Here is a 26719-nt window from a genome sequence, read left to right as displayed (position 1 = left end):
TGGATAAAAGGCAAGGCTCTTAGTGCCAAAATGTGGTTTCTTACAAACTGAACCCAAAAGTGATTATGACTGACAATGCAAAAAGCAGCTCTTGGTCTACCTGGCCACCAGACAGTTGCCCACCCAGCGGTCCATCCAACTCACTTTTCTTTTGGTATCCAAAGTTGATTTCTATTAAGGATTGAGATGATAACTTGAGTTCCACTCACTTAGAAATGTGCTATGCACAAAGAAAACAAGCTCAACAGTTACAAGGTCACTTAGGGAATGATGCTTCTGCTTATCTGCCTGCTAGCACCACCTTCACATCGAGGGCTGAGCATCCCTTCAGGCAAACTCTCCCCTATTCTTGCACTTAAGCCAAACACGCAGAAATGCTGAAAAAAATCAGGGCAGGACACCACAGCTAGGGGCACCCGACCCAGTGCCAAAGCTGCCTGGCAGGCTGGGCATGGCGCTTCGAGCCAACACAGCAAACACCAGATTGATGCAACAACAGCACGGCTAGTGGAGATCAGCAGGGAAAAATCCCTCATTTTTCTCAGGGAAAAATCACCCCGAGGGGGCAACGTGCAATGCCATGCCACGAGCAGCCACAGCACTTCACACCGCTTCTGCCAGCGACTTCCACCGCCAAACACACAGCGCTCTGCGCTGCTTAAAACAAATAACCGAAGGGGCTTTAATTTATTTTTACTGGACAGCGAGTTTTGAACAGAAATCTGAAGCGAAAGACATGTCTCCACAGGGCTGGCATGGACGGATCCTGCCCCCAATCCCACGACCAACTGGAGCTGCCCCCTTTCCCCAGATGACCAGCTCTTCGCTCCCTACAGCCTGCCGCCAGGGTCAAAACCACCACAGCTGGCTCACCGCATCCCAGCCCTCCAAACTCTATTGAAAAGGCTGCAAAAATTCCTATCAGCATTTCCAAGCCTGAAGTAAGTATCTAAATTTATGCTTTGGCCTCTGAATAAAAAGAGCTCAATTGCCAAGGCACTGACTGCCAGGAGATCCCCCTGGATTCATCCGTATGCATAAAACTCCATTCGTTTCTTAGGTGCAGGCCTTCTTGGAAGAAAGAAACTGACACGTGCATGACAAGAAAGCCTTGGAGATTAAAAGCCAAAGCATCCATTCTCCGAAGCCTCCTTAGCTCTGCGCAGCTCTGAAAAGCACCTCAGTGTCTCCCAGATGTCTTGGCCATCTCCATGCACCAGTGTCTAGCACGCACTCACCAAAAGTATTTCAAAAGACACTGTTTTATAAAACAGACTTATCTCCTTGCTGCAGTGCGTGCGACCCGAAACTTAAACATACCACCAAGCCATATGATGTTTGCACTTACAGAATGGCAGAAGACCAGAACACTGCAAATGGAAAATATAATTACAGAAAGTTGATTAATATTCCTGGCTAACCATTTTCGCATCAGTATAAAGGCTTATTGTCTCTGGCTCTCTCATTGCCTCCAGAATAACACTTACCATATCTTCATCTTTCAGAGAGGAGCCAAGTGCTGGGCCCAGTTATTAGCCTGTATTAGCTGTACAAACTCTCCCGACTCCTGGGTTTAAAACCCGGGCCAAAAAATTGACTTGAGCTTTACAGAGCTCTTCGGACAGCTCATGCAGAAGAAATGCCTGATATGAATTACAGCACAAAACCACCTAGTCAGCAGACAAGGTATGGTTTCTCCTACCTCTCTGCATGAAGGGGAGGAGAACAGGCACTTGGACACCAAGGCTTGGAAACAGCCAGGTTCCTCCATCGACTCTCCTGGGATGTCCCCCGTGACACCACAAACTGCTGCTGACCACAACATATTTCACAGCCAACATGTGGCTACTGGTGGAGCTGGGGCATCTCTTGGCTGCTGCAAGGGAAAGGAAGCTCCTGCTTGGGCTGCAGGACTTAGGAGGTATTTCTGCACCATAAGGAAATGCTATCCCCTTTCTGCAGTAAGAAAAATGTGCTGGAAAGAACCGTGAAGAACCACACGATGGGCGGCACAGCAGAGTCACTGCCCTGAGACGTCTCTTCTGTGACCATCAGCGCCACCAGGCAGGGACGCAGAGCACTCTGTGCCTGGAGGAGCCCTGCGAGCAGCGCTGTCGTGGTGCCAGCGACAGCATCTGTGCCAGCCTGGGAGCAGAAAGACGACTGCTCGGAGGCACCAGATCCAATGGGGCAGGCTCAGTCCTGCCAGGAGCATGAAGTGTGCATGAAGCCAGCCCACGAGAAGGAAATTCTGCTTTCCCACTCAACCTGGTTGCGCAAACCTGCATCAACCCCTCCTGCAGGTGATGCTTATCTCCTGGCTCCCAAAATCTAGACCCACAACAAAACGAGACCTACCAACAGGACTGCACAAGGCTGGAGCACACAGAAACCAAACCATATGTCAGAGGGGAAGAAGCTGGCGCTGGAGAGCAGGGCAGCCCAGCCGCACCACGCAGGGGAGCAGCAGTACATTTTCACCCCCAGCTCACAAAGGGATATGGAGCAACCCACCTACTTGCTCCAGGACGGTTCTGAGCAATTCTCTCCCAAACCTCACGGTGAGGAGAGCAACGGCACAGCAAACCCAGCCAGCCACTGCAGGGAGAGGGCTTGTCCCTTGTGGGAGGGTGACAGGGGAGGAAATGCATTCCCCCTTGCTGCACGGGGAGCAAGAGCACACAGAGGACCCCAGGCTGGAGAGCAGCCCCCACTGCACAAGCCCTCAGCACCCAGAGGCGCTGCCACCTAAATCTCCATCTGCAACAGGTCCATTTTATGCCTTTAAACTGGAGAAGGTATTAAATGGTTTCTTTGCCTGTTCACGCACAAAAGCACATGAAAACAATAGCTTCTCCTTTTCAAGGCATTCTTGTTGGTTTCTGCAAAAAGAAATTAGTGGTTCCTTCCAAGAAACCATACACCAAAGCCACACCAGAGTTCAAAAAGACAGCTGAAGAGCCCCTCCTCTTCTGCTTTGTGTTAAAACCCCAGCAACCAGTGTGACTCACCTTGCACACTGCAGCTTGCAAAATCGCATCGAAGCCGCCCTCCGGAGCATCCCTGTTCCGGGACACCTTCTGCTTCTGAACTTCTTCGTTAAAACGGTCGACTTTATCCGTCAGAGACAAGAGGTGGCGGAAGCCAAAGGATGGGACGCAGCTCGGGAATAGCTTGTAGCTGCAAGAGGAGCAGAGGGGAGCGGTTAGCTGGCACGAACCCCAGCAGGAGCCAGGAGCTGCAGGAGTCGGCAGCTCGAACAGGTTGGTCTCCAAACCTTTGTCCAGAGGGGTGAAATGCTTTCATGAGGTTTTGTGTTCTGGATTCTTTGATTTCTGGCCAGTTATCTACAAACAGTAGAGTCTGCCTTTCTGTCCCACCCGACCCAGAAGGTGCTTTGAGCAGCTGAAGTTTCCAGGTATCTCATCCAGACCAAAAGTTTCTCTCCACAGAAGGTCTGAGCAGAGACACCAAGCACCAGGGCTACATGGCTGTGGAGCTTCAGTGCCCATAAAGCTCAAAGATTTCCACACCTATATTTTGCAAAAATATAGGTAACTGGGTGTTCAGTTGAACCCTCTACCTTTATTATCATTCGTTTTCTTCACTTTATCTACTTTGAATGACACTACACATTCCTTGCAGATGCATCCTGGCTCCCCAGGCCCAGAGACGCAGGGAGGAAGGGAGGAGGAGGAGGAGGAGGAAGATGCCAGGACCAGAGGCAAAAACCACACACCGCAGCTTTTTCCAGATGCAAACAGGTTACTGAACAAGGACTGATGTGGCAGTAGAAGTATCCGAAAACAAAACAAAAACCTCTCAACCCGTCTCACTGCCAAATCAGCAAGCCACCTGGCAGCAGTGACAGCCCGCATGCAGCGCTGCGAGGGGGAGACAGATGGTGACAAGAAGGGAGCACCCGCCAGGAGGGCTGCCTTTGGCAATCACACCTAAGAGGCTTCCCAAGACCAACCTTGCTTAATGTAACCCATAGACAGAAAAGCAATCACCTGGCTAAAACCGAAAGGACATAAGGACAGTCTGATCACAAGGGCAGCAGGCGAGGCGACAGCTCTGGACTGCCTTGGTGAAAGCAGCTCCAGGTGCGCCTCGCTGCAGTTCACAGAATCACAGAGTGGTTTGGGTTGGCAGGGACATTAAAGCCCATCCTGTTCCAAGCCCCTTGCCATGAGCAGGGATACCTCCCAGCACCAGCCCAGGTTGCCCAAAGCCCCATCCAGCCTGGCCTTGAACACTTCCAGGGATGGGGCAGCCACAGCTTGTGACCATCACCAACAGCCCCATCCTCTCCTCTGCCAGCACTGCCTCCCCCTCCTGCACGTCTCGCCCTATCTCACTCCACAAAAGGCATGTCACTTCAATTAAATCACACATAAGCCAAAGTTTCCGAGGAGATTTTGTAGCCTGAAGCAAAACCCTGTCCCCCCAACATGAGTGGCTGATGGAGATGAGGATGATGGAGACGACTGAGTGCATCCTTGAGGCCAAATTTCAGAGGGAGAAGACCTGTGAAGAGCACAGACATGGTGCTGTGGTGGCAGAGAGCAAGAGCAGCCACGGGACTGTCCATGGGGTGGGAACAGCTCACACAGAGACACTCCTCCATGCCCGGCCATGCTTTTCAGCCGGGTGGTTTCCATTACAGCAGCATCCCAAAGTTAGGCGCACAGGGGATAGAGAATGGAAAATACTGTGTAACCCGAATGCTCGGAGCAAGAAGTGTTTGAAGAAAAAGGGACAGATGTAAGTATTCCTCCACCAGCCAGGGCTTTCATCTGGGCACTGAAAAACTTTATGTGCTCCACACTCAGAAACTGAATCTATTCCAGCAGAACGAGCTCTGTATTTCTCTCTGACTTACCTAACTTCATCACACTATAAACATGTGCAGGGCCACCAAAGGGAAAGGAGTTCCAGTTTTGTGGCTATGCTTCGTGGCCAAAGCACAAGCTTTTAGTACTAAAGTCACCATCCATTTGACTTTCCTCTTTGGGAAGAACTGATGAAAAAAGAATATGGGTAATTTTGTCCGGTCAATGGTCAACGTATGATGAGATGCCAAATGTTTGGTCAATGCCAAAAGATGGCAAAAAACCCATAGCTGATGACAGCTCTCTTTAATCTGTCTCTCATATGGCAAAATTAGAGCATGCATGCTCGCAGAGCTTGGCATCTGTCTTTGATGTGGCCTTACAATTTAAGAATCCATGAATGGCTCAAACAAAAGGGCTAACCCTACTGCCCTTACCCGACTAAATGGCAGCCCAAAGAGGGATGAGGTGAAGGGGCAGGACAGGGAACACAAAGGTAAGAGTCATTTATTGCTGTATCCACCCTCTTTTGCCAACATCCCAGCCCATCTGAGCCTGGACACCCTCCACTTCAGACCATTTGACTCTGACACAATCCCTGATACGATGGACTTGATCCCAAACTCTGTCTGTTAAAAGGCAAACAAAAAGACACTAGCAAAGGCACTAATAAGGAAAAAAAAAAAAAAAAAAAAGGAAGGCTCTGATAACATTGCACAGCAAATCGCATCATTTGTGTCTTTCGCAACTGCCATTTTGCTTTCCTCCCACAGCAATAAAGATGAAGAAAACTGCCTGAAATTTTTACAACACTTTACAAGTACTCATTAATCAGTCCCACAGGCCCTTCCAGATCTTACTTCCCTCAAACACTTCTGTTGGGAAAGACTCACACCGCCTTGGTCTCCTTATCTGTAAAATGGAGAAGAGCTTAATTAATCTTCCCAAGGCCAAACTATGACTCAGAGCTAGGATCAGAAAGCAGGAATTTCTGGCTCGTGCTTCCTTTTCTTAAAGCCTGTAAAAATGCTCGCAATGTCTGCATCCTCTTCAGGTGCTTAAAAATAGCATTAGGCTCCTGGTACAACAGTTTTGTGTGACTAGATGAAGGGACCCCTCAAGAGCCACTGCAAATTCGGAAATTGCCCTATTTTGAATGGCTCTGGAGCATCGTGCATTCCCAAAAGCTGGGGCATAAATGTGGCTCTGGAGCATTGTGCATTCCCAAAAGCTGGGGCATAAATGTGGTTCACTATCTAAAGCCAGAACTGCAAGAAAAGACCCTGCAACCACCGTCTGTGCAGACTTCGGAGAACACCTACCACTTACCCAATGCAGGGATTGTTTTGGTATCTTGGTGCCGTGTAGGAGAAAGGAGAAATGTTTTTGTCCACAAAAGAGCCAAACCCCAGGCGGAAATTGCTAGTGAGCTTTCGCATCTCTTCAGCCAGCTTGGTCCCCAGATTGCGAATATTGTCTAGGTCGTCGTTCATGGACAGGGAGAGGTCCATCAGGTAGTAGAGGTCCACAGGATAGTCCTCCACTTGCCGGACCTGAACTCGGAAGGAGGTCTGGTCACCTGCACACATACAAGAGTTGAGAGCGGTGAAAAGCGCTGCCAGAGAACCCCTAGCACACACAAAATCCAGACTGCTGCCTTTGTTTTTTTTTCCCATGCAGAGCAGACAGATCTCTTGGAAACGAAGAGGGCAAGGGGAATGAGCCTGTTCAAATCCATTCCTCAGGAGGCTAACAGAAAAGCAGGACATGATTTGGGGTCTTAAGCCATGTAGTGTACCAGCTGGCAAGATAAAAACACTTATCTATCAAGTGCGTGTCTCCATTTTACTTTGGAGATATGAGAAAGGGTCTTTCCATCTCAGCTGAGAGAATGTCTACGGATACACAAACACGAAAATGTTGCTGTCCCAAACTGGTCAGAACCCATGGGCATCTTCCTAGAAAACTGGAAAGAAAAGTAAGCAGAGTGAACCTCGTGGGATGTGTCATGGAAGAGGGACCCTTCACACTCTTGTTTGGGTATGTCCTCGAAGAAAACCAGAACAGTCACATAAGCCCTGCACAAGAGAGAAAGGAGGTGGAGCAGAAGGAAGTGGGTCAGGAGAAAACAGCCGATGTGAGATGAATGCAAGATGTTCTCCGAGCTGTGCAAAGAAGTCGAGTCAAAGCAGACACAGAAGAAACACCTTTCAGAAGGAAATTTCTCCAGAAAAAGAGTCTTGCCACCATCACCCGGGAGAAAGTAGGGCAAAAGGGAAGCAAACTGGAAAAAGAAGGTTGTTGCAATCACATGGGGAAGTACCAAAACAGAGATGAAGCTTTCCGAAGTGATGAACACAAGGGAAGGAGCTGACAGGATGGAGTCAGGCTGTGGACAAGTGAAAAAGAGCTGAGGAAAGCTTTTCCCCTGACCTTCTCCAACTGCTTCCCTTTTGCAAAGCTGCCCTCAGCTGAAACGCTCTCCAGAAGGGTGTCCAGGAGCAGAGGCCATGCTGGCAGGAACCCATACGTTGAAAAAGGTGAACTGGCATCAAAACAAACTCACGCTCAAGCCAGGCAGACCTCGGTGGAGCCAGAAGGGACATGGCAAACATTTGCCTTACACTTTGCCAACAGCTGAGAGAGGGGACAAAATGAGACCCCCCCAGATTCAAGCACTCGAGCCATGGGAAATCCCACATCTCCAGCTGCCACCTCAGCCTCTTTTCCAGCTCGATGGCTCCTCTGGGACTCAGACCATCTCCAGACCAAAGCTCCCCCTCATTCCCACCTCTCCCAGCCCTTCCTGGCCACGGCTGAGCTTTGGGCACCGGCAGGTTCTGCAAAAATCTCTTTGCTCCCTCCCTCTTCCCCAAAAATCAAATGCACATTTTTTATTATCGTGAAAACATTTCCCTATAAGTTTTATTGTTCTCCTCATTGTTCGCAGCAGCACAGCTGCTCCCACTTACTCCCAGCCCACGAGCAGGCAGCAGCAGCATCCCCAAACCACCGCGCCAGTGAGACGAGGCAGGAGGGGCTCTGCAGCCCCTTGCAGAGCTGGGATGTCCCAGTCCTACAAGCCCTGTGCCACCCCCAACTCCACGATCTCCTTCACAGCCCCTCTTGCTCCCACCCAGCTATCTCAGCTCCTCTCTCTCTCTCCTCTTCTCTTTCTCTCTCTCCTTCAATTCAATGCTGCAAGTCTTAAATGCCAGGAAAATCCACTCCTATGCCTATTTTTTTTCATTCCTACATACTTTTCACCACTGTAATTCTCAGCCCTTTGAGAAAAAGAGGACGTGTTCTTTGCACATGCTGCCCCAGACACTGCAGTTTCCAAACTGCCCTTCCTCTAGAGCAGGCCCTAGATGGGAATTGCTGTGCTGGAAAGAGCACTTGGGATGCTCTAATGAACCTTCTCTTAACAGTTATGAATTTATTAGTCCATGAAAAAGCACCAAAAATAACAGGATCCCAGGCCTGGTTCTCCTTTCATTCCTAACTGTACAAATTGATTATCTCACAGAAAATATTGCTAATGTATGCAGATGTCAGTACAAAAGCATTTATTATTCTCTGTGCACGGTATTACTCTCATAGTTTAGGGATAATCCAGCCCTCTCGCTCCCCGCATACCGTCATCACCATCCTCTCCTTAGAGCTTTTATTGAGAAGTTTTAAAGTCAAAACTGAATACAGAAATGCTTCTTGGATACAGTCACACAGAGGCAGTAAAAACAAATGGAAAAGCTGCTTTCGGCTAATTTAAGAATGCAAACTCAACAATCATGATTACCCACGAAAACCTCTTGCTTCTGCTTGCTGAGGCTCCAGGCTTAATGGACAGCACAACATGAACCTATTCATTGTTTTAAATTCCTTTTATACTATTCATGTTTTTCATAACCAGGACGCTCTGCCTTATAGCTGGACCCAAGGTTAAAAAGCAATGCTATAAAAACTAAATGCTTGATCTGAAAGCTGCCCCAGGAAGACAGCAGTTTAAGGCCTTTGGGAATTATCTCTGAGCACAGAGATTTGGGGATATGTCCTCAGCCACAGGATGCTTAGATCAAACTGCCTGGGTGGGACCAGCAAACAATTGACAATTTGCCCTCTTCTGCTTCTGCTTAGCAGTCTGAGAATAGAAGAGCACAATCACCACAACTGCTATGGGAACTCGGCCTTGAAATCCTACACTCTGCGTGCAAAAAAGTTTCCTGATGGAACACAAACTTGGCATTATGCACAAAATTAAATCAACATTGTCTCCTTTTTGTCTTGGGTCCACAGGCTGCAACTCTCAAGAGTTAATGGGTAATTTAAACAGAGGATGCTAATCCAAGGGTTTGGGAAGTCATCAGCCCTGAGTAAGATGGCATGCACCTCAACATCAAAAAGACAGCAAAAATGGGAGATATTATGAAAAACGTGCAGATATGTTTGTCCCCACGTAATGTCTCTGATGCTCTACAACAGGAGCACATGGAGGGGTGCTCCTGGGCTCAGCCCCACTCAGAGCACTGCACTAGCCCTCACAGCAATTCCTACTGCTCTGGGCACTTTCAAAAGCACTTCCAAGCTGCCCTGGCAGAGCTGCACACCCCAGAGCAAGTTGTGCAGCCGCAGGAACAGCTGCCTGGCCACTGAGCCTGGGGCGGGACAGCAGAAAGCTGCTGGCACATCTCCTAACGCTCCCTTGCTCCTGCAGCTGTTGGGTACTCTGGGGAAGCCGTACGGCCTCAGCTTCTGCTGACCTGCCAAGCAAACCACAACCTATTGCAACCTACGGCATCCAGGTGAAGCAAGAGCAGTGTTGCAGCTCACTCTATATAGGAACTTGTCAGCACATTAGGGTTTCAACCTCAAACCAGACCTGCAGGGGCTTCTCTGCCATCCCACCAGAACCAAAGGCTGCCCGGCACGCCGCTGTGCTGCTCTCAAGCACCTGGCCATCTGCTGAAATGAGGTCTGGCAGGAACAGCGGCCCCAGCATCCAGCAAAGCAGCCCCAGGAAAGCCTCAGGGAGCTGGACCCCACGTCCCACCTCTCCCCAGCCACCGGAGCCGTGGGCGCCCGCACCTCCGGCCGTGCCGAACAGCCTGGGGTTGGGAAAGGAATGTGCTGTGGAGGCGAGATGGAGAAGCTGAGCCAGCCCTTTCCTCCAGAGACTGCCTCAAGGAACAGGAGGAATAATAACTCCCTTCCGACGGGAGCAGACCTGTTTCAGAAGCGGCACTGAACTGTAGAAGTGCCGCTGCAGCAGAGCCACCGGCAGGTCTCTCGATCAGGCTTGCCATGGTGACTGACCTCAGGCACCCGCTTTTAACCAACAATCCTTACGTTTAGGGATCTGACCGATGACAGCAGTCCCGCTACTCAGGAAGACTTAATTAAGAGACATCATTACTATTCAACCTGCGGAATTAAAACAAAAAGTCCTGCAGAAACCGCTCGGCTCTGGAAGAGTGCTGGTAGCGTGAACACCACCTCAAGCTGCTGTTTTTCTTGGGCAAAACGTCGTATTTCATCTTTCTGTTTGCTCATGAGAGCTGTCACAGAAGCGTAAGCCCTCGAAACCCACACCGATTGCTTATAATGAATTGAGCTTTTATACTTGCTCCCTCACTTTGCAATAAAGAGCTTTTTTTCCCCCTTCAGAAACAGTGGCTGCCAAATTTTTGTAAGAACTCTGAACCCACACTACAGCCTGCCCCCACCATGCAAGAGCTTAGATAACAAGCACACTCGCGTGGCTCGCTCTAGCCCTTCACTTTTAATTTTTAATTAAAATGAAAAGATTTAAGAAAACCAGTGGCTATGGGGAAAGAAACAGGGATGTGGATACAGTCCAAGCTCTAAGTCACAAGTTCAAATCTTCATCTCAGGCCTTGATCCCACAGCTCTTTTGTAACCCAACAGAAAACAGATATTCCTTTTTTTTTTCTCTTTCCTAAATTTATATGAGGAGCTGTCTCAGTTTAGAGTCAGATGAAAGTTTAGAGAGTTTAGAGTCCCAGCACCCTTCCTCGCCCCGCCACGTGCCTGCAACCCCCCCCGTGGGTCTCAGAGCTGCTGGGACTCACCGGGACGCAGGCTCAGGGCGACCTTCTGCGGCGTGATCTGTGTGACGTCCAGGTGGGTCTGGCCGGAGCCCTTGCTGCTCAGAGGGATGTCCTTCACCACGCTGCTGCTGCTGCGAGGGTTTTCAATGGCACCCGCGCAGCCGTTCGCGACGAGGTTCTGCAGGAGGTCGCACCGCGACGGGACGGACCTGGTGCTGCCGAACTCCTGCGAGGTGAAGGGTGGGCAAAAGGGAAAGGGGAGGGAGAAATATCAGCCCTGCAACTGTGTGGATGTGCTAGGGTCTGTAGCAAATGTCAAGAGCCCCCACTGGCACTTGAGCTAGCTGTGCCTCAAAAACAGCTTGCACTGAGCCCCGAGCCTTTCAAAGGGATCTACCAAGAAAGAAACGTCGCAAGGTTTGGTGTGTTGTGCTCCCAAGCCCTCAGCAGTTCAGGTCTGCAAATGGAATTTGGTCTCAGACCACAGCAGCATAAAGACACGCACTGTTCCGCACCCCCAGCAGCATCACTGGGGGGGAGCTTTGCAAAAGGAAGAGAGGACATGGAGGTGTCACCGAGGGAAGGAGGCCAAGTCCAGGTGTGAAGCTGGAGACCCAGCTGGGGGCTCCCGGGACTTGTGCCCTGCTCCCTGGGTGAGACCCCACATCCCATCATGTCCCCCCTCCCTCAAACCCCTGCACAGCCGGCACCGGTCTGGCTCTGCCCTGCAGGAGAAATGCCACCACAGTGAGTGTCCTCCAGGCTGGAGCACAGCTGACATAGGGCAAGCTGTCCCAGGAAACTTCGCTGGACAACAAGAGACTTGGATGAGGGCTGCCAGGAGCTGTTAGCACTAAACCGCCACAGCTGCAGGCTGCAACAGAAACCAACAGGAGCAGACCAGAGAAGACAGCGGTGGTTTGGGGCACAACGTCCCCACAGCCAATATGGGGCTCGGCACTCCCTGTTGAGCATCTCCCCCCCCATACCCAGACGTCTCATACCCCCCCGTACCAGCCCCAGCAGTGGCACACAGCGGAGCTTTGTGCAGGACGGGCGCTGGGGAACAACCCAGCCACACAACATGGCCTTTTGCAGCCAGCGCGTCCCGTTTGTCAGCGTGCTGGTTTTGGTTTCCTAAAAGGGCCGAAGGGAACAAGTTGCCCAAAGCTTACTGCATTCTCAACAGCCGATTTCTACTTGTTTCTGCGCTCTAACAAGAGACACAGCCATCTCCTACTCTGGGGCTGAGCTACTGAAATTACAGGAAGTAATGCAGAGAAGATGCTCGCAGCCACACCAGCCCCTCCTTCAGCCATGCAGCCAAAAACCAGAGCAGGGCTGAATAAACCCCACTTGTTGCTGATGACGAGGTACAGCAGGGGACAGGGCAGATGTTGAGGTCGTCCGATTGATGTCACACGCAGCTCGGGAGGGTCCCCCTGGACAGCCTTGGCCGTGGGGTCCTGGGTTGCAGACAGAGCATCTCCGCTGCATTTCCTCACTACGAGGTCCAAACGCTATTGGAAAAATGCGAGGTTTGCATTCCTGCATTGAGCGGCGGTGTCCAGCCAAGGCGACGGCACGCTGGATGGATGTGAACATGAATTTCTTGGATCGCCTCGTGTAAACAGATAGACTTCCAGAGAGGAGGACTGGGACTATGTAAATCATCTCCAGCATGACAAAACAGAAACCAGGGTCCCTCCCAACTGAGAACAACGCCCGGCATTTCAGAGCAGCAGGTTTAGGGCAGCCTCGAGGAACAGTTTGTCTCAGACCCGATTCGACCTTAAGTCAGTGAAAAGCCAGGCTTTATCAAGCATCCCCGCGGGGATGCGAAATACCTTCCGATGGTAACTGCGAAAGCTCTCGCTTCAGCAGCACCTCTGCACCTCCTCAGTTCCCGTTTCCCACCGCTCCTGGCTTAGCGGGTCTCTGTTTAAATTTCTTCTAAAACGCGCCCAGGGGAATTGCTACAGGATGGCAACTCCTGAGCTGCAGCTCTGAGCGAATCCAAGCCCTCACCTGTTCGGTGAAATGCTGCGTTACTCAGGGTGGGGGAAAATAAAGCCCACCCAGAGGTGGGGATGCACTGGGGAAAGCAAGGGGGGGTCCCGTGATGGGGCGAGGAGGGCAGCGAGCAGCACCATGGTGTTGCATTACAAAACCAAGCAAAGCCTAAGCTGCCCCTTGCAGCTTTGACCACCCTGTCCCATCAAACCAAACCACAACGTTGTCTGTGACAAGGAAAATCCCAGAGATTAAATGAAAGGGGAAAAGGATGGGAAGCTCTGTGGGGTACAGGGTATTACGCAGGTCCAAATACTCCACAAGCAACCAAAGCAAAAAAGCCCTTGTTACCTCGCGCTGCACAACAGCATCCCCTCGGGGACTGCGCCCCACGGCTCTCAGGATCAACTGGCGTTGCTCACGGGCACGGTGCACCCACTAACAAGCAAAAGGCAACGCACGCGAGCAGATGGGGGAGTTCAGGGAGATGAGGCCAACAATGTGACAATTACACGCTCTTCAGTTTGAGAGTTTTAAGACAAATTGCTTGGCTCACACACGAACAGCACTGACCGTATCCAACTCCCGACTTTACATGTTCTAGGCTATTCCCTACAATTTTTGATTTAATCAGTTCAATTCTGCATTAAGTCAGCCTGAACGATGCCTTCTTTCTTCATTTAAAAAACCTGACATGTTCCTTGTAGGAAATCCATTGATTTTCCTTCCTCATCCTCCAGGCACAAATGCGTTCAGAGAGCATGGGATACATGCAACCCACTGGAAAACAGGGTGCCACAGGGGAAATTTCAGCGGAATTCATCATAAAGCAAATTTCATTTTAATTAAAAGAATTAATGTGCATCTCTGTTTTGCATGCACACACATACTGTCATGCTTCCTCTTTAGAGCGTAATTTAAACGCATCGCCCTGTTTAAGCCCTGCCTTTCAAGGTATTTATCCAAGAGCCAACAGAGTCGGCGTTCACTTCCAAATTTCCAGCAGCCCAAAGCCTTGTGGTTAGCTCACCAGCCCCTGGGAGCTCCAGGCTGCATGGACACCAGCAGCTGCTCTCATCGGCTCATCCATCATCATCCTCCCGGATGACAGCGGGGCTGAGCAGAGGCTGATAGAAGCGGCAATGTGCATCACACTTGTGGGGCGGGAGGTGGTGAATTGGGAGCGGGAAACAGCACAGCCCTCCCCTCTCATAGCCGGGGCATCCTCTGAAGCATCGGCACAGGGGTGGCTTTGGGAAGTCCTGTGGGCTTCACGGGACTGGTGTCACTGAGCAAGGTGTGCATGCACGTGTGGGTGTGCAGATACCCGACAAAAACTGTAATTCTTGCCTGCAAAGATGACAACAGTTGGCCCAATTTAGTCCCAAATGCATTAAGCAAACGCAAGGCGAGCAGTAAATACATGCTAATGGGCTGATTGTGTTTCTACCACAACATAATTAGCGCCTGTGGAAACCGCTCCGGTATCCGAGCCTTGATATTTGAACGTCAGCAGAGCTACAGAATTTGAGCAGCATATAACGCTCCCGGGCACACGCTGCTGTGAATGGCAGCTAATGGAAACAGGAAAGCAAAACAGACCGAATGCCAGCAATTTTATAGGCATGACTGACGAGTCTGCAGCAGAGGGAAGGGGAAATAAGGTGGTGACATGACATGCAAAGAAAGCCAGTCGTGAAGAGTTTATAACATTATAAACTTCTGAAGTTGAAAACCCCTAGATATCTTTCACAATCCCATTACCTCATCTGATGATTTCATAGTTAGAAACAATTCGGTTTCAGACATGAAATTTAAAAAAAATATTGAGTTAGGGTAAGAGCTTCCTAAGTCTTAGCATGTAGCATATAGCAGGGACAGCAGCTTTTTAACACATCGCTCCTGGCAAGAAATACATCAAAGTGTATTTTTAAATAGCTGTGCCAGGCTAAAGGTCAGGACGTATTCCAGGACTTCCTTGTAAACACACCTTTTCCTTCACTTGGCCCCTCTGCTCCATTTAGGATTTTTTTTTTTTGGTAACTCTTCTGCTTGCAAGATAAGAGTCAAGCTGCCAGTGCCAAGGGCTGACATACAATTAGTGGTCACACTGACCACCAGACAAACATTTCCACTGGCAGCGTTTGCCAAAATTGTCTTTTGATGCCAAGAATTTAAACAAAACAAAAAAAAAAAAAGGCAAGCTATTGGGTACCCGTAGCTGACCAGCCAGCGCTCCTGGATCCAGTATCACGCCGCAGATGAGCTGGCTGGAAGAGGAGCTCTTACAGCTGTTTACAAGATGTCTCAAAAGCAGGATCTATTGCTTTACCCTTTCCCTTCTACACATCAGTCATCCTGCTGGGGGGAAAAAATAAAACAGGAGAACTATTCCGCTATCAGGTAACACGGCGTTAGCAGCGTTAAGAGGTTTTCCTTGGAGAGCTGCAGCTGTGCAGTGGTCAGGCAGTTGGACGCGAGGATCTTCGCAGGTCCCTTCCAACCGAACCATTCTCTTCCATTTTTCTCTATTATTTTCTGTTCTATTCTATTCCTTACTTCTCTCATCAACACCGAGGGCAGATGTAGGCGCTAAGCAGGCAAACACCGTCTATGCATCATGTATCATCAGGTCTTTCAAATACCTTAATCTCTAAAAATCATAAGTCTACTTGATAAGACCCACATTTGATAAGAGGTATATATGAAAACCCATGAGCGAAACTTACGGAGCAGGGAAAGATACTTGCAACTTCTTGCAAACCAAGGAGGGCCCAGGTAAATAACTGCAGAGAAGCTTCAGCACCGACATAGGATGCATTTTGGCCATGAAGCATGCAGTTAAGCTGCACAGCTCATCGCCTTGATGATGGTGCAGATGCCAGAAGTGCTGGTTGCCTCCCGAAAAGACACAGTCGACGGGGGAATGAACTTTGTTGCAGCACGGGGCAAGTACCGGGATGCCTGTGGCTCCCAGGGAGAAAACAGGAAGGGAACTGAAGGAACAGGAGATCTGAAGCACCAGCGCTGCTCCCTGAGCAGGGTGGAGGATGTTTCCTACAAGTTGCATGCGCCCGAGCCACACTCGGCGTGGGAGCCCCCAGTGCCCCCACCAGCCCCTTCTGGCACCGGGATAGGCAAAGGGGGGGACGCAGCTTCCTCTCTGCATTACAAAAAGCACCTGAGAACCGACTGCAGCATTTAAAGCAAAAATCAGAGTCTGCCCACGTACCTCTTTGGAGCACCAGGCGCACTTTGGGTGGATGAGGAGACACTCTTCGCAGGACGAGGCGCTCCCACTCGTGCACATGTTGAGACCTTCAGCAAGAGAGGACAGAAAACGGGCTGGGCTGAGCAGTTACGGCCTGAAACCAGGGATCAGGGGGGTTTTAACGCTAAACATCCCGCAAGTTCAGTGTCATGAGCAGGGAATCTTCCAGGAGCTGAAAAGGCTGGAGGAGGAACAAACCTCTTCTCTCCTGCAAGGAAGTCCTGACTTCTCCTTTCCCAGGAAAAACGAAAAGGACAGAAACAGGCACCGGGGGGCTGAGAACACCTAAAATACAATTCTGGGGACTACTTCCCCCTCTTTTCCGGTGGTTTCTGGTTAATGAAAGAAGGAACCTGTCCATCTTTCTAATGAAACCCTGACAATGTGATAGCTGTTCCACTGCCCTGAAGGAAGCTGTCCCCAGATCCCCCAGATGCTGACTTCACAAGCCACACGAGGCACATCTTCTGGGTGTTTCCAACTGAATACACAGAAGCCCCCACCCCAAAATTTTCACCTTAAAGCAGCCTTACAAGATATTCCCCCTCCACACAGATGACGTCCATAGCTGACTCTCGTTGCAGTAAATTGCTTTAATTTACGACGGGAGTCACTTCCACAGGATATCCAGGTTATGCCGGCCAGCCTCTTCACCATGGGGTGCATCCAAGGCTGGCCCCGCGCCGTCCCAGAGACACTGCCTGCTCCGGGGCTGCCTGCTTCCAGGCAAAATCCAGGCTTTGAGCTTAGAGAGGATTTAAAAATAAAGTGGAATCACACAGATTAAACCAAATGTCACTGGTATGGGCTCTGAATGCGGCGGCTTGTTTAACCAAGCCTGTGGCTATGAATGTGCCCTTCAGTGGCACCGATGCCCCAGCTCTCCCTGGGGTGCAGCTATTAACGTCCACAGTCAATAAGTAATTAAAAAAAATTTCAGCCGAGGACTCGGCACAGAGGTTGCAGCCTCCAAGCGGAATGCTTTGGGCGTGAACTCCAAGCTTGCTTTACTTTTCCCTCCCAGATGTCAATAAGGGCTTTGTCCAGCCTCTGTTTTTGGAGGGCTGTAGCCGCAGCTCCCCCTGCCCGGCGCTGCTGCTGGAAGTCACCTGCAGACCTTGGGGACACACTGACAGCTGCAGAAAGACCTCACTGAGCTTGGGCCTGTGGCAAAGACCTTCAGCAGCAGGAGCTCTGGACAGGAGCTTGCTGCTGTACTCCTTAAGAATAATTTACTGAAAACCTAAAGCTGCCCGGAGAGCGGTGCACCGAGCCGGACAGCTGCACAAAATCACACCATGCCCGAGGCTAGGCACAGGGGAGGACAAGCAGTCCTGTCACTGCTCCTAAGCCACCCCAGCAGCGTGACCGTGCCCCAGCCCTGCGCTGACGCTTTCCGTGCCCTCCAAGGTGGTTAACCCTCACCCCGGGCTGCATCTATGGTTTTCATTCAGACAGGCTGCTGGCTTCCCCCAGGCGGAACAAGAGGCTCATTAATGCCCTCTCACTGAGCGTTAGCACATGCCCCTTCCTTGTTCACATCCACAAGTCAGTCAGCCTTCAGCTCCTGGGCATTGAAAGAGCTCAAAATATAGAAATGTAATAGAAAGTACAACGTGACTGGCTTTATAAAGCACATAGTTGCAGCCATACCCACGCTATCCAGCCCTGGCTATCCAGCAGGCTTCTCTCCCCTGTCTGTCTGGAAACAGGACAATATTTGCCTCCGTTCCCAACTGGTGGATTTTTGGAAGTTTATTTAGTGGTGGTAATATCTGAATGGAAACCAAGGTCTCCTCCTTTCCAGAGGGTGCCATGGGCAAAGCCCGGTGGCGGCCACGCTCCCGGGGGACATTGCTCCCAGGGGCAGCTTTTGGAGTTTCAAAGTATGCTTTTCTTTCCACTTTGGAGCAAAACCAAAACACTTCCAGCATTGTTGTGAAAACGGAGCTTTGAAAAGCTGTCTGAATTTGGAGTGAAAGCTGAGCTTTTTGAGTTAGAGTTAAAACACGCAGGATTTTCCCAATGACAGTCTTAGCCGCACTCAGTTCAGCGCAGTTTTTTGTGCTGGATCAAAATGAATTGGGCAAAGGAGGGACTTGAAGATGCCTGTGCTAGTCCAGATCCAGGGGCGGGACACCAGGTAAGGCTGGAAGAAACTGAGTCCTTCCCATACATCTAACGGGACCACTCCTCTCAGCTAAACTTCCCACAATGGGAAAAATTCCATCCAGGATTTACTGGGATTACTCTGGAGGTCGATAATCCGCCCCCTTGGACTGCCGAGCTCCCCACCCCACGTACACACTCGCGCTGATGCCGCCGGCTCCCAAACCCAATTTCATTTTGCAGAGCAGCATCCAGCGGGCACGAAGGCATCTCCAAAATATGTCCTGCCCTCGGGCTGAGCCCCTGGAGAGCCCGAACATGCAAAGGACAACAGTGCATCCAGCAGACAGCCGGGACTTGACTACGTAAAACTAACGATGCAGAGCAAGACAGGAGCCTCTCATGAGAGGTGTGCAACAGATTTATTCCTGAAGATGCTCCGGGCAATCAGAGCTCATTTTAAACCTGTTCTGCAAGAAATCCTAGTTTGGGCAGCTCCCCAAAGTGAGAGATGAATGTAGTGGGTTGGTGAGGGAGGGGAGAAAAAAAAAAAAAAAAAAAAAAGAGTTATATATTTTATGCTTTATCCAGCTCCGTGTGAAAAGATCGTTTGATTTTGCCCTTGCAGTAAGGGCTCTTCCCCGAAACGGTTTGTTGCCCCTCCAAGCATCGGAAGCACAAAATAAATTAAAAAGAATAACAATAATAATTAAAAAAGCTAAGAAAACCTCCTCGGAGTTTTTTTTTCGCGGCCGTGTGCCGCAGCGCGGTGTCCCGGGCCACTCCGTTAAAGCGCCCAGCGCCGAGAGCATCGGCCCCGCAGGGACCCCCCCCGGGACCCCCGGAGCGGGGTGGTGATGGGGGGGGGGGGGGGCAGGAGCCGGGATGGGGATGGAAACGGGGCTGCAGCCAGCCGGAAGGGGGGGGAAGCAAAGGAGAAGGAAAATAAGTTTAAAAAAAGAAAAAAGGAAAACCTCGACAAAAAACGCGCCGAGGAGGCTGGGGGCAACCCGCCTTCCCCGGGGGCTTTTCCAGGGCCGGGAGAGGAGCGGGGGGAGCGCGGCGAGCCTTACCTCGGCCGGGCTGCAGCGGGGCGGCCACGACGAGGAGGAGGAGGAGGAGGAGGAAGGAGCGCGGGGGGGGCCGGCGGGCGGCGGCGGGGGCCGGCAGCCCCCCTCGGCGGGGCATGGTGCGGCCGGCCGGGGCAGCCCGGGCCCTCCTCCCGCCGCCTTTTGTGCGAGGAGGAGGAGGAGGAGGAGGAGGAAGAGGAGGAGGAGGAGGAGGAGGAGGCGGTGCCGGGGGGGCGCCGCGCTCCGCTCGGCGGCTGCGGCCCGGGGGCTCCCCGCGGCGGCGGATGGCGGAACCCCGCGGCTCCGGTGCGAGCCCCCGGGGGCACGGGGAGCTCCTCGCGGGGTTGCACGCCCACGGGCACGGGCGCGGACACGGGTGGGAGCCGCAGGCTGGCCCCGCACTGATTTCCCCGCGGCTCCGAGCTTTCGCTGCCGCGGGGATCCGCGCCGTGCCGGCAGGTCCCCGGCGGCCGGGACGGGACCTGTCCTGCCCGGTCCCCAGCACCCTGGGACATCTGCACCGCAGGTCTAAAGGGAACGGCGGATTTACGACCCCATTATCCCGGCAAGCTCTCTTTTTCCTTCTGCTTTTAAAAGAAATCATAAATCGGCTCCGTGGCCGATGGCTGGTTTTAAAGGCGATTTATGGCACGCGTTACCTGCCGGCGGCCTGCAGACCTTTGTGCCAGTCTGACATAAACCCTGCAAGATATCGCCTTGGATTTGCTCGAAACGCCCGCCCTCCATCCCCGCCCCGCGCGTCGCTGCTCTCAGACAGGACTTGTTAACTCTAACGCCACTTGGGAAAATTTCCCCTTCTTTCCACTGATTCCCAGAGCCGCTTTCGGACACGCCGCTGGTTTCTCCGGTGTCTCCAGACCCTTGGGCCACACTTTCAATGTTTCAGGTGTCCTGGGGCTGCTAAGCGGCGTTAATGCCTGGCGTGGCTGCAGGTGCATCCTGGAGCTCCTGCATGCATGCAAACCGGGGTTTCTCCAAGCCACGCCACAGCCTTGATCTCCCAAAGCACCCATCATTGCTTCCCGTGTCTTTTCACTCTTGACATCACATCTCCTGCCTCCAAAACGCCATTCTTGAGGATCACTTAATCCAGGGAATTGAGACCTCTCCGTTTCTCTCAAGAATTTAGGCACCACATGAACTTGTTTTTTTGAGTATAACTGCGCAGTTCTGCTGGAAAGGAGATGTGAAAACCCTGGGCTGAAAAGCCCTGATCTTTGTGCTTGCTCCCTTATCACTTGCATTTTGAAGCCATGGTGCAAGTAGGACATAACCCCGGTGTTTCTGACCTAGGCATGCATTTGCAAGTGATGCAATTTTAAATTCGTTCTTTGATTCTTCAGTTATCAGTCAAAACAAACAAAATGCTTTATCAGAGATACTTTGAGTGTATCAAAGACATGTTTTCACTGTCATAGCTCCCTTGTGGCAGAAGGTGTGGATAAAAGCATCTGAGTCACATCTAGATAATCTGCTGTGTCGCTGAAGCCATTCTAGGTTCCCAGGGCTGACTCCCCTTCCTGCACCAGTCCGGCCAAACGCTGGTCTCACAGCCCCAGCCTGCTTCAGGGGTGACGCTGCCCCTCTGCCCACACGTCTCACAAAGCGTGGGCTTGAGCCTGGGACACCCCTGGTTTCCCATGGTTCGAGGTGACGTAGCTTGAGGGTTGTTGCTTGCTAGCAGCTCCAGTGCCAGATGTCCAGAGACATCTCCCAACTGGATACAACTCCTTATAACTCCTTATAACTGGATACAACTCCTTATAACTGGATATAATGCCTTATAACTCCATCATTTTTGGATGTAACTCATTAAACCACCGTATCTGCAGTAAGTTCAGAAGCCGTAGGACCTCGAGCACAGCTGTCCGCTGTGCCAGAAAGACCAGCTAAGACAGCAAACATCTCCATTTCCAGGAGTCACGGGGAAGCTGGTGGCTGCTGGAAGAAGGATTCAGCCTGACCTGGCACACAGGCAGCAGGTCCTGAGCATCCCTCAGCCCTTGGTCTGAGCAGCTCCCCATAGATGGGCAAAACTGGAATCTGGGTGAAGACCAAACTGGGCTGATGCCTGGCTGAAAAATAAATAAATAAAAGTGTTGTTTTTCTTTTCGGAGTCTGGGGAGGAGCTAGGGCCAAGCTGGGTGGTAGGATCAGCTATGAAATAAAAGGCAAACTCGTCTGAGCCTTGGGGATTGAGAAAACACTTCCTCTCCCTTTCTGGCGCCGTGAGCGGCAGGGGGAACGCAAAGAAGGCACCACGGGCACTGTGGGGCTTTGCTGATGGCCTCTTCACAGCGCTGGAAAAAGCTCCTCTCCTGCTTTTTGCATGGAAGCTACAAAAATAATAATTCCAACTCCTACAAAATCCATGTCAGATGGCAGTAACAGGCGACATGCCAAAACACAGCAACCATGAATTTCATTGTTAAACAGTATATTCTCCTCCGGCTGATGATGCAGCTCACGTTGCTGCTTCCTATTTAAAGGAAATAGCTATTTTTACCGTCTGAGGACCAGCCTCTGTTCTCAGCCTCCCAAGAGCAACAGCAGCACTCTCTGCTGCCGGGAGGAAACATTGCAGCTGTGCTGGGAGGCAGAGGAGGGCACCTGAAAACTTCTTGCCAAGTTTTGTCCCTCTCCTGCATGAAAATAAAATAAAAATTAAATTAAATTAAATTAAATTAAATAAATAAATAAAATAAAGTAAAATAAAATAAAATAAAGTAAAATAAAATAGATTCAGAACAAATCTCTGTGCCTTTGGTTGGCAACCCAAGGGGCTGCGTGTGCTGTGTGAAGTTAAGGAGCCTTAAAAGGGACGGGCATCAGGGTGCACGAGACTGTGACACAGGAGAGGGTTAAAAGTCAGCAGCACGCTGGAAATATGCCTGTGGTCCCTGTTAATGCTTAGCCCTGACTAAAACCTGCTCATTCAAAGGTTTTGCATTTCTTGCGGCCTTTCCTGCAACCGCGAAGAGCCAGCACCATCTTGTGGCAGGGACTCTGCCAACTCGCGGAGAGGGGACAAAGTTTGATAGCCTGAACGCTCGTCCATCCCTACCGCCCTGCCTGGTATATTAAAAACAAGTATTCTCTCTTCCTGTGCAGCTCATCCCACGTAAACTGGAACTGATTAATGCTACGGGAGAGCCACAAAAGCCAGGAGCATCTACTGCATACATTTAGCAGAGGGCTTCTCATAAAGCGTTATTGGAAAGAAAACCCCAAAGAGATTTCCTATATGTGTGTGTGTGTATGTGGGGCAATCGTCATTAAATATGATTTCCTATGTCATCAGGTAGAGCCTGTTAGCCTTGGCTCCACTGAAATCTCTGGCGAAATTCCCACCAAGGTCAGTAAAAGCCCAGGTCCTGAGCACCCATGTGAGTGGAGCACACGGGGGGCACAAACAGCTTGCCAAGGAAATTCACCCTGGGGCTGTGCCCACTGGAACCCTGCTTTTTTGCTTATTTTTCTGGAAAGCTGTTGCCGCCCAGCATTAGCTTGCTGCAGAGCGTGATGGAAATTGTACAAGGAAAGACCTTGCCATGAGAAGAATAATAACACAGTTATGTGTGTGAAGCACAAGCCCTGCTTCATTTACAGGAATGACATATAGGGCCAGATCCACGGTTCCTCTTCAGGGACCCTGGTTCCTATTAATTTCAGTACAAGTTAGGCAGTGAAATATCCGCCTGGATATGACCCCTGATTCCCACCAATTTAACCGTTCCTCTATTCAAGAGTGAATTAGGCCCCTTAGCACTACAACAGTGTCTTCAGTTTGTTGGATGTCCCAGATATGGAATATATATATTTTAAATATGAAAAATCAAATTATTTAAAAAGAAAATGTGATTCTAAGACACCAGGGTTTCCTGCTGTGGCCTCTGTCACGGGCAGCTCCCTATTTTGGCTAACCAGCCTTATAAAAGGATCTCTGCAGATAAAAGATTTCGGAGAAAGTCTTTTTTTCCAAAGTCTCCCTGATGCAGCAGACTTTCCCAGCTGCACTTGGTTGTCCATGACTAAAGCAGAGGTGGAAGTCCTCTAATGCTTAACCAGGTCATTTCAGAGGGCATGGGCAGGTGGCAGCGACACTCAGTGAGGGCCTTGGGGACAAGGGGGGCACCTCAGGGAGGCAGAGAGCTCTTCTCCTCCTCCCCACCCCACGAGCATTGCTCCGGGCAGACTTGAAGGTCACTTTTAGGAAGCTGACAGCAGACGACAAAGCAGTGGCCCAGCTGGGAAACCTTTTGGGACAGATGTCCCTCAGGGTGCTACCAGGGACGGCAGCCTTTCAGCCCAGACAGAAAGGCGGTGCCAGGGGGTCGGTGCCCAGGGCCTGGGGACAGCAGGGAGCAGGCGAGGCACAGCCCCTTGGCCAGCACCTTGGGCTGCACCAGGAGGTGCCAGCCTGGTGCTGCTGCTGGCCTTGACTTGCTTTTGGAGGAGAAGCAAGGACCAGCTCTGTGTCGCCAGGGCAGGAGCCAGCAGGTGGCTGGCTGGAGCCTACACGTGAAAGGCAGCACCTCTGGGGCTGGCGAGCAGGAAGTGTTCTGCATTTGCCTAGTTATCTGCTGGAAAAAAAACATCCCTGGTTTCTGTTACGGGGCTGTTCTTACATAAACAATAAACAACCAGCCGTAGAGCACGTCACCCGGCCTCTCTGCGGTTTACCAACACCCCCAATAATTAACGTCATTAGGGCACGCGGGACACGCTGCACACATCCATCCACCCCAGCCAACCTCTTCAGCCGGTGCTGCCGGTGGAAAAGGCAGGGCAGGGGGGGCTGAAGGTGAGAGACATGGCCCTGTCCTAGGTTGTCCTCCCAGCACAGTGCAGTGGTCCCTGTGCCGCTGTTGCACCGTTCCTTTGGGTCCAGGTGTCAGAGACACCGGGTCCAGGCCACTTATTAACAACCCCCATATCTATTTGACCTTATCTCTTCTGTTACCCATTTACTTCAGATACTTTCCTTTGCTCCTACTATCTCTTTACTCTGTTACTTATTTAATTCAGGCTGATCTGGCTCCTCTGGCTGATCCCGCTGTACAGACTGGGAGGGGTGCGGGAAGCTCCCCAACAGCTTCAGCAGCAAAAACAGCCCCAAACACATCCCGGAGCTCCTCTGCTACAGCTTCCTCATTGCCACCTGCCCCTTTTACACCCTCGTCGTCAGCAATCCCACTGATTTCCTATCTGGTTTTGATGTATTTATAGAGCCTTTTACCAGCAGTCCTTTGCAAAGCGCTTTGTGGATTCTTTTTTTAGCCTTCTGTCCGGTGTTTGCAAGGGGAGCAGTTTTGCCTAGTAAGGGTTTTCAGGAGGAATTAATTGACTTTTCCCAGGTTTTGAAGGTGCGAGCTGAACCTACATGTTTTTGCAGAAATTAGTCATAATAATAATAATAATAATTTCCAAACCAAGCCCTAAAAGCAGTGGTCCAGATTGGTCTAAGAACAGGGAAGCCCATAAAGCATAGCAGGTCACAGATAATGGGAAACAATGGCTAAAAAGAACAAAGAGATCTGCTGCTCCTACTGTTTGAAGGAGTGTTAGAGTTCCTTCGTTAAACAATAAATCATCAAAGTCAGAGGAAGCAGTCAAGAAATTAAAAGTCAGGCCCTTGGGTCTAGGGTACCTTCTTACCTTCATCGCTCGCTCTCACTGGCTGATTGCAGCCTGGATCTTCACGTGCGGGATCCAGGTAAAACCAGTCTCATAAAGGAAATGGAGTGTTTTTTTTTCACCAGCAGATAACTAGAAAAACGCAAAAAGCTTCCTGCTTTCAGGACTGAAAGGAGCTGCTTTTCATGCTTTCACATAAAAGTTTGGGTGCTGGGTGGTCGTGCTGGGGAGTGCATGGACACTGGGCCTCGTGGCTCAGTTTCAAGGCTGGTTCCAGCCTCAAGCAGTGCAGCCCGTCCTTATCCCACGTCCCATCACGTTATGCTGTGACAGCTCCTCTAAGGCAGCTGCCCTGACCCAGGCTCTTAGCTCACAGCGCCGTACCCCTCCCTGAGCATCCTGCATTACTTGAATATACCCAAATGTCTCCAAATAAATTCAGAATGGCACATGGCTTAGGCGACCCCAATATCTCCGTACAACCATGTGTTATAACCCCGCAAACACCTGTGCCTGGCCTCTTTGGCACTATTTAGCCAAGAAATCTCCCTTCTGTCATTCTGGGTCTAGGACAAAAGCAGGTGGCAGACTCCAGTGACACCATCTACCCACCTCCCCTGCAGCTCCCATGCCAGTGGGACACCCTGTGTCTCGGGGGAGCAGGAAGATGGCAGAGCCCAGGACCCCAAACGCTGCTGTTGCAGCCCCCTGGAGGCTTTCCCCTGCCTGCAGCGCGTCTCCTCTCATTGCACTCTGCCTTGTTTCCAGTGCCTGGCTGGGTTTGGCTCTCTTCCACGATCACTTTTCCCAGCAGAATTACACGTCAGTGACAGCCAGAGAGAAGCGAAACATCTGAGAGTTTGCCCTTTTGGTACAGAATTTCAATCCAGATAAAATAGCTGCAGCTGCCTTTGAAATGCTAAAGAGTAACACAGGTTTCCAGCAGTATCTGGTGGCCCCTCCCCAACAGGAGCTGAATTGCACCTGGTTGCAGCAGCAGAAAGCACCTTTGAATCAGAGCAATGAAAATTCCCTTCCCATTAAATGACGCAAACATCTGCCTATTTTGAGGCTTTTATTATCAATTACACTGAATTTCTACATGCTACATCCTCAATAAAGTTTTACTGCTTTATAGTTTTCTGTGCTGTTTGTTGAGCTTCCAGCTGTATTTCAAAACCTGTATCGCTTTGCAAAAGGGTGAGAGAGAACACTTAAAGGGCTTTTCATGTGTGTCTGTAACAGGCTACTGGCACACGGGATCCTTTAAGGGATCCTCAGCACTAAGTGGTGGAAACAGGAAATTTACTTCAGTGAAAGACCGCGGTGCATGGGCTGTTACTCTTGATGTAGATAAATCTTTTTATTAGGCTTGACGTAAGTGTAAGTTACAGTCTGCCTTATAAAGAAGGGGAGGAGAGGGGTGTTCCAAGCAGAAGTCAGTTGAACAAAGTCAAAGCTTACGCTGAACTTAATGACTTTTTATCATTTGCTCTCTCTGTATCCCATCTGTTTACCAGTGCCTCACCCCCTTGCACCTGCCCTGGCGTGTTCTTCTGGCAGCATAAACTAATCCTGCTGGTGAAAAGTAGGGGAAAAGGAAAGGAGTCCTCCTCCCTCAGAGGCTTAGCAGGGGAGTAGGAGCAGGGGGCCTGTCCCTCACCCGGGGAGTGGCGAGGACACAGGGCCCAGAGG

The 26719-nt window shown here is 50.8% G+C and overlaps 1 protein-coding gene across 1 annotated transcript in view; it reads right to left on the bottom strand.

Annotated features, from left to right (window-relative positions):
- ITGB5 (integrin subunit beta 5) overlaps window positions 1–19534 on the bottom strand; it is a 48845-nt gene extending 29311 nt beyond the window's left edge. The window contains exons 1-5 of the mRNA XM_080599255.1: window positions 19370–19534; window positions 16149–16234; window positions 10925–11129; window positions 6165–6414; window positions 3012–3180 (exon numbers count right to left, since the gene is read on the bottom strand). Of these exons, the coding sequence (XP_080455381.1) occupies window positions 3012–3180; window positions 6165–6414; window positions 10925–11129; window positions 16149–16234; window positions 19370–19484 (825 nt within the window). The 5' untranslated portion in view covers window positions 19485–19534. The remainder of the gene's footprint in view (window positions 1–3011; window positions 3181–6164; window positions 6415–10924; window positions 11130–16148; window positions 16235–19369) is intronic.
- Between the last annotated feature and the right edge of the window lie 7185 nt (window positions 19535–26719).

The sequence above is a fragment of the Anser brachyrhynchus genome (genome assembly GCF_964034855.1).
Source record: "Anser brachyrhynchus genome assembly, chromosome: 7".
Classification (NCBI taxonomy): Eukaryota; Metazoa; Chordata; class Aves; order Anseriformes; family Anatidae; genus Anser; species Anser brachyrhynchus.
Note: the sequence above shows the minus strand (reverse complement) of the source record. Positions and strands in the feature narration are given on the sequence as shown.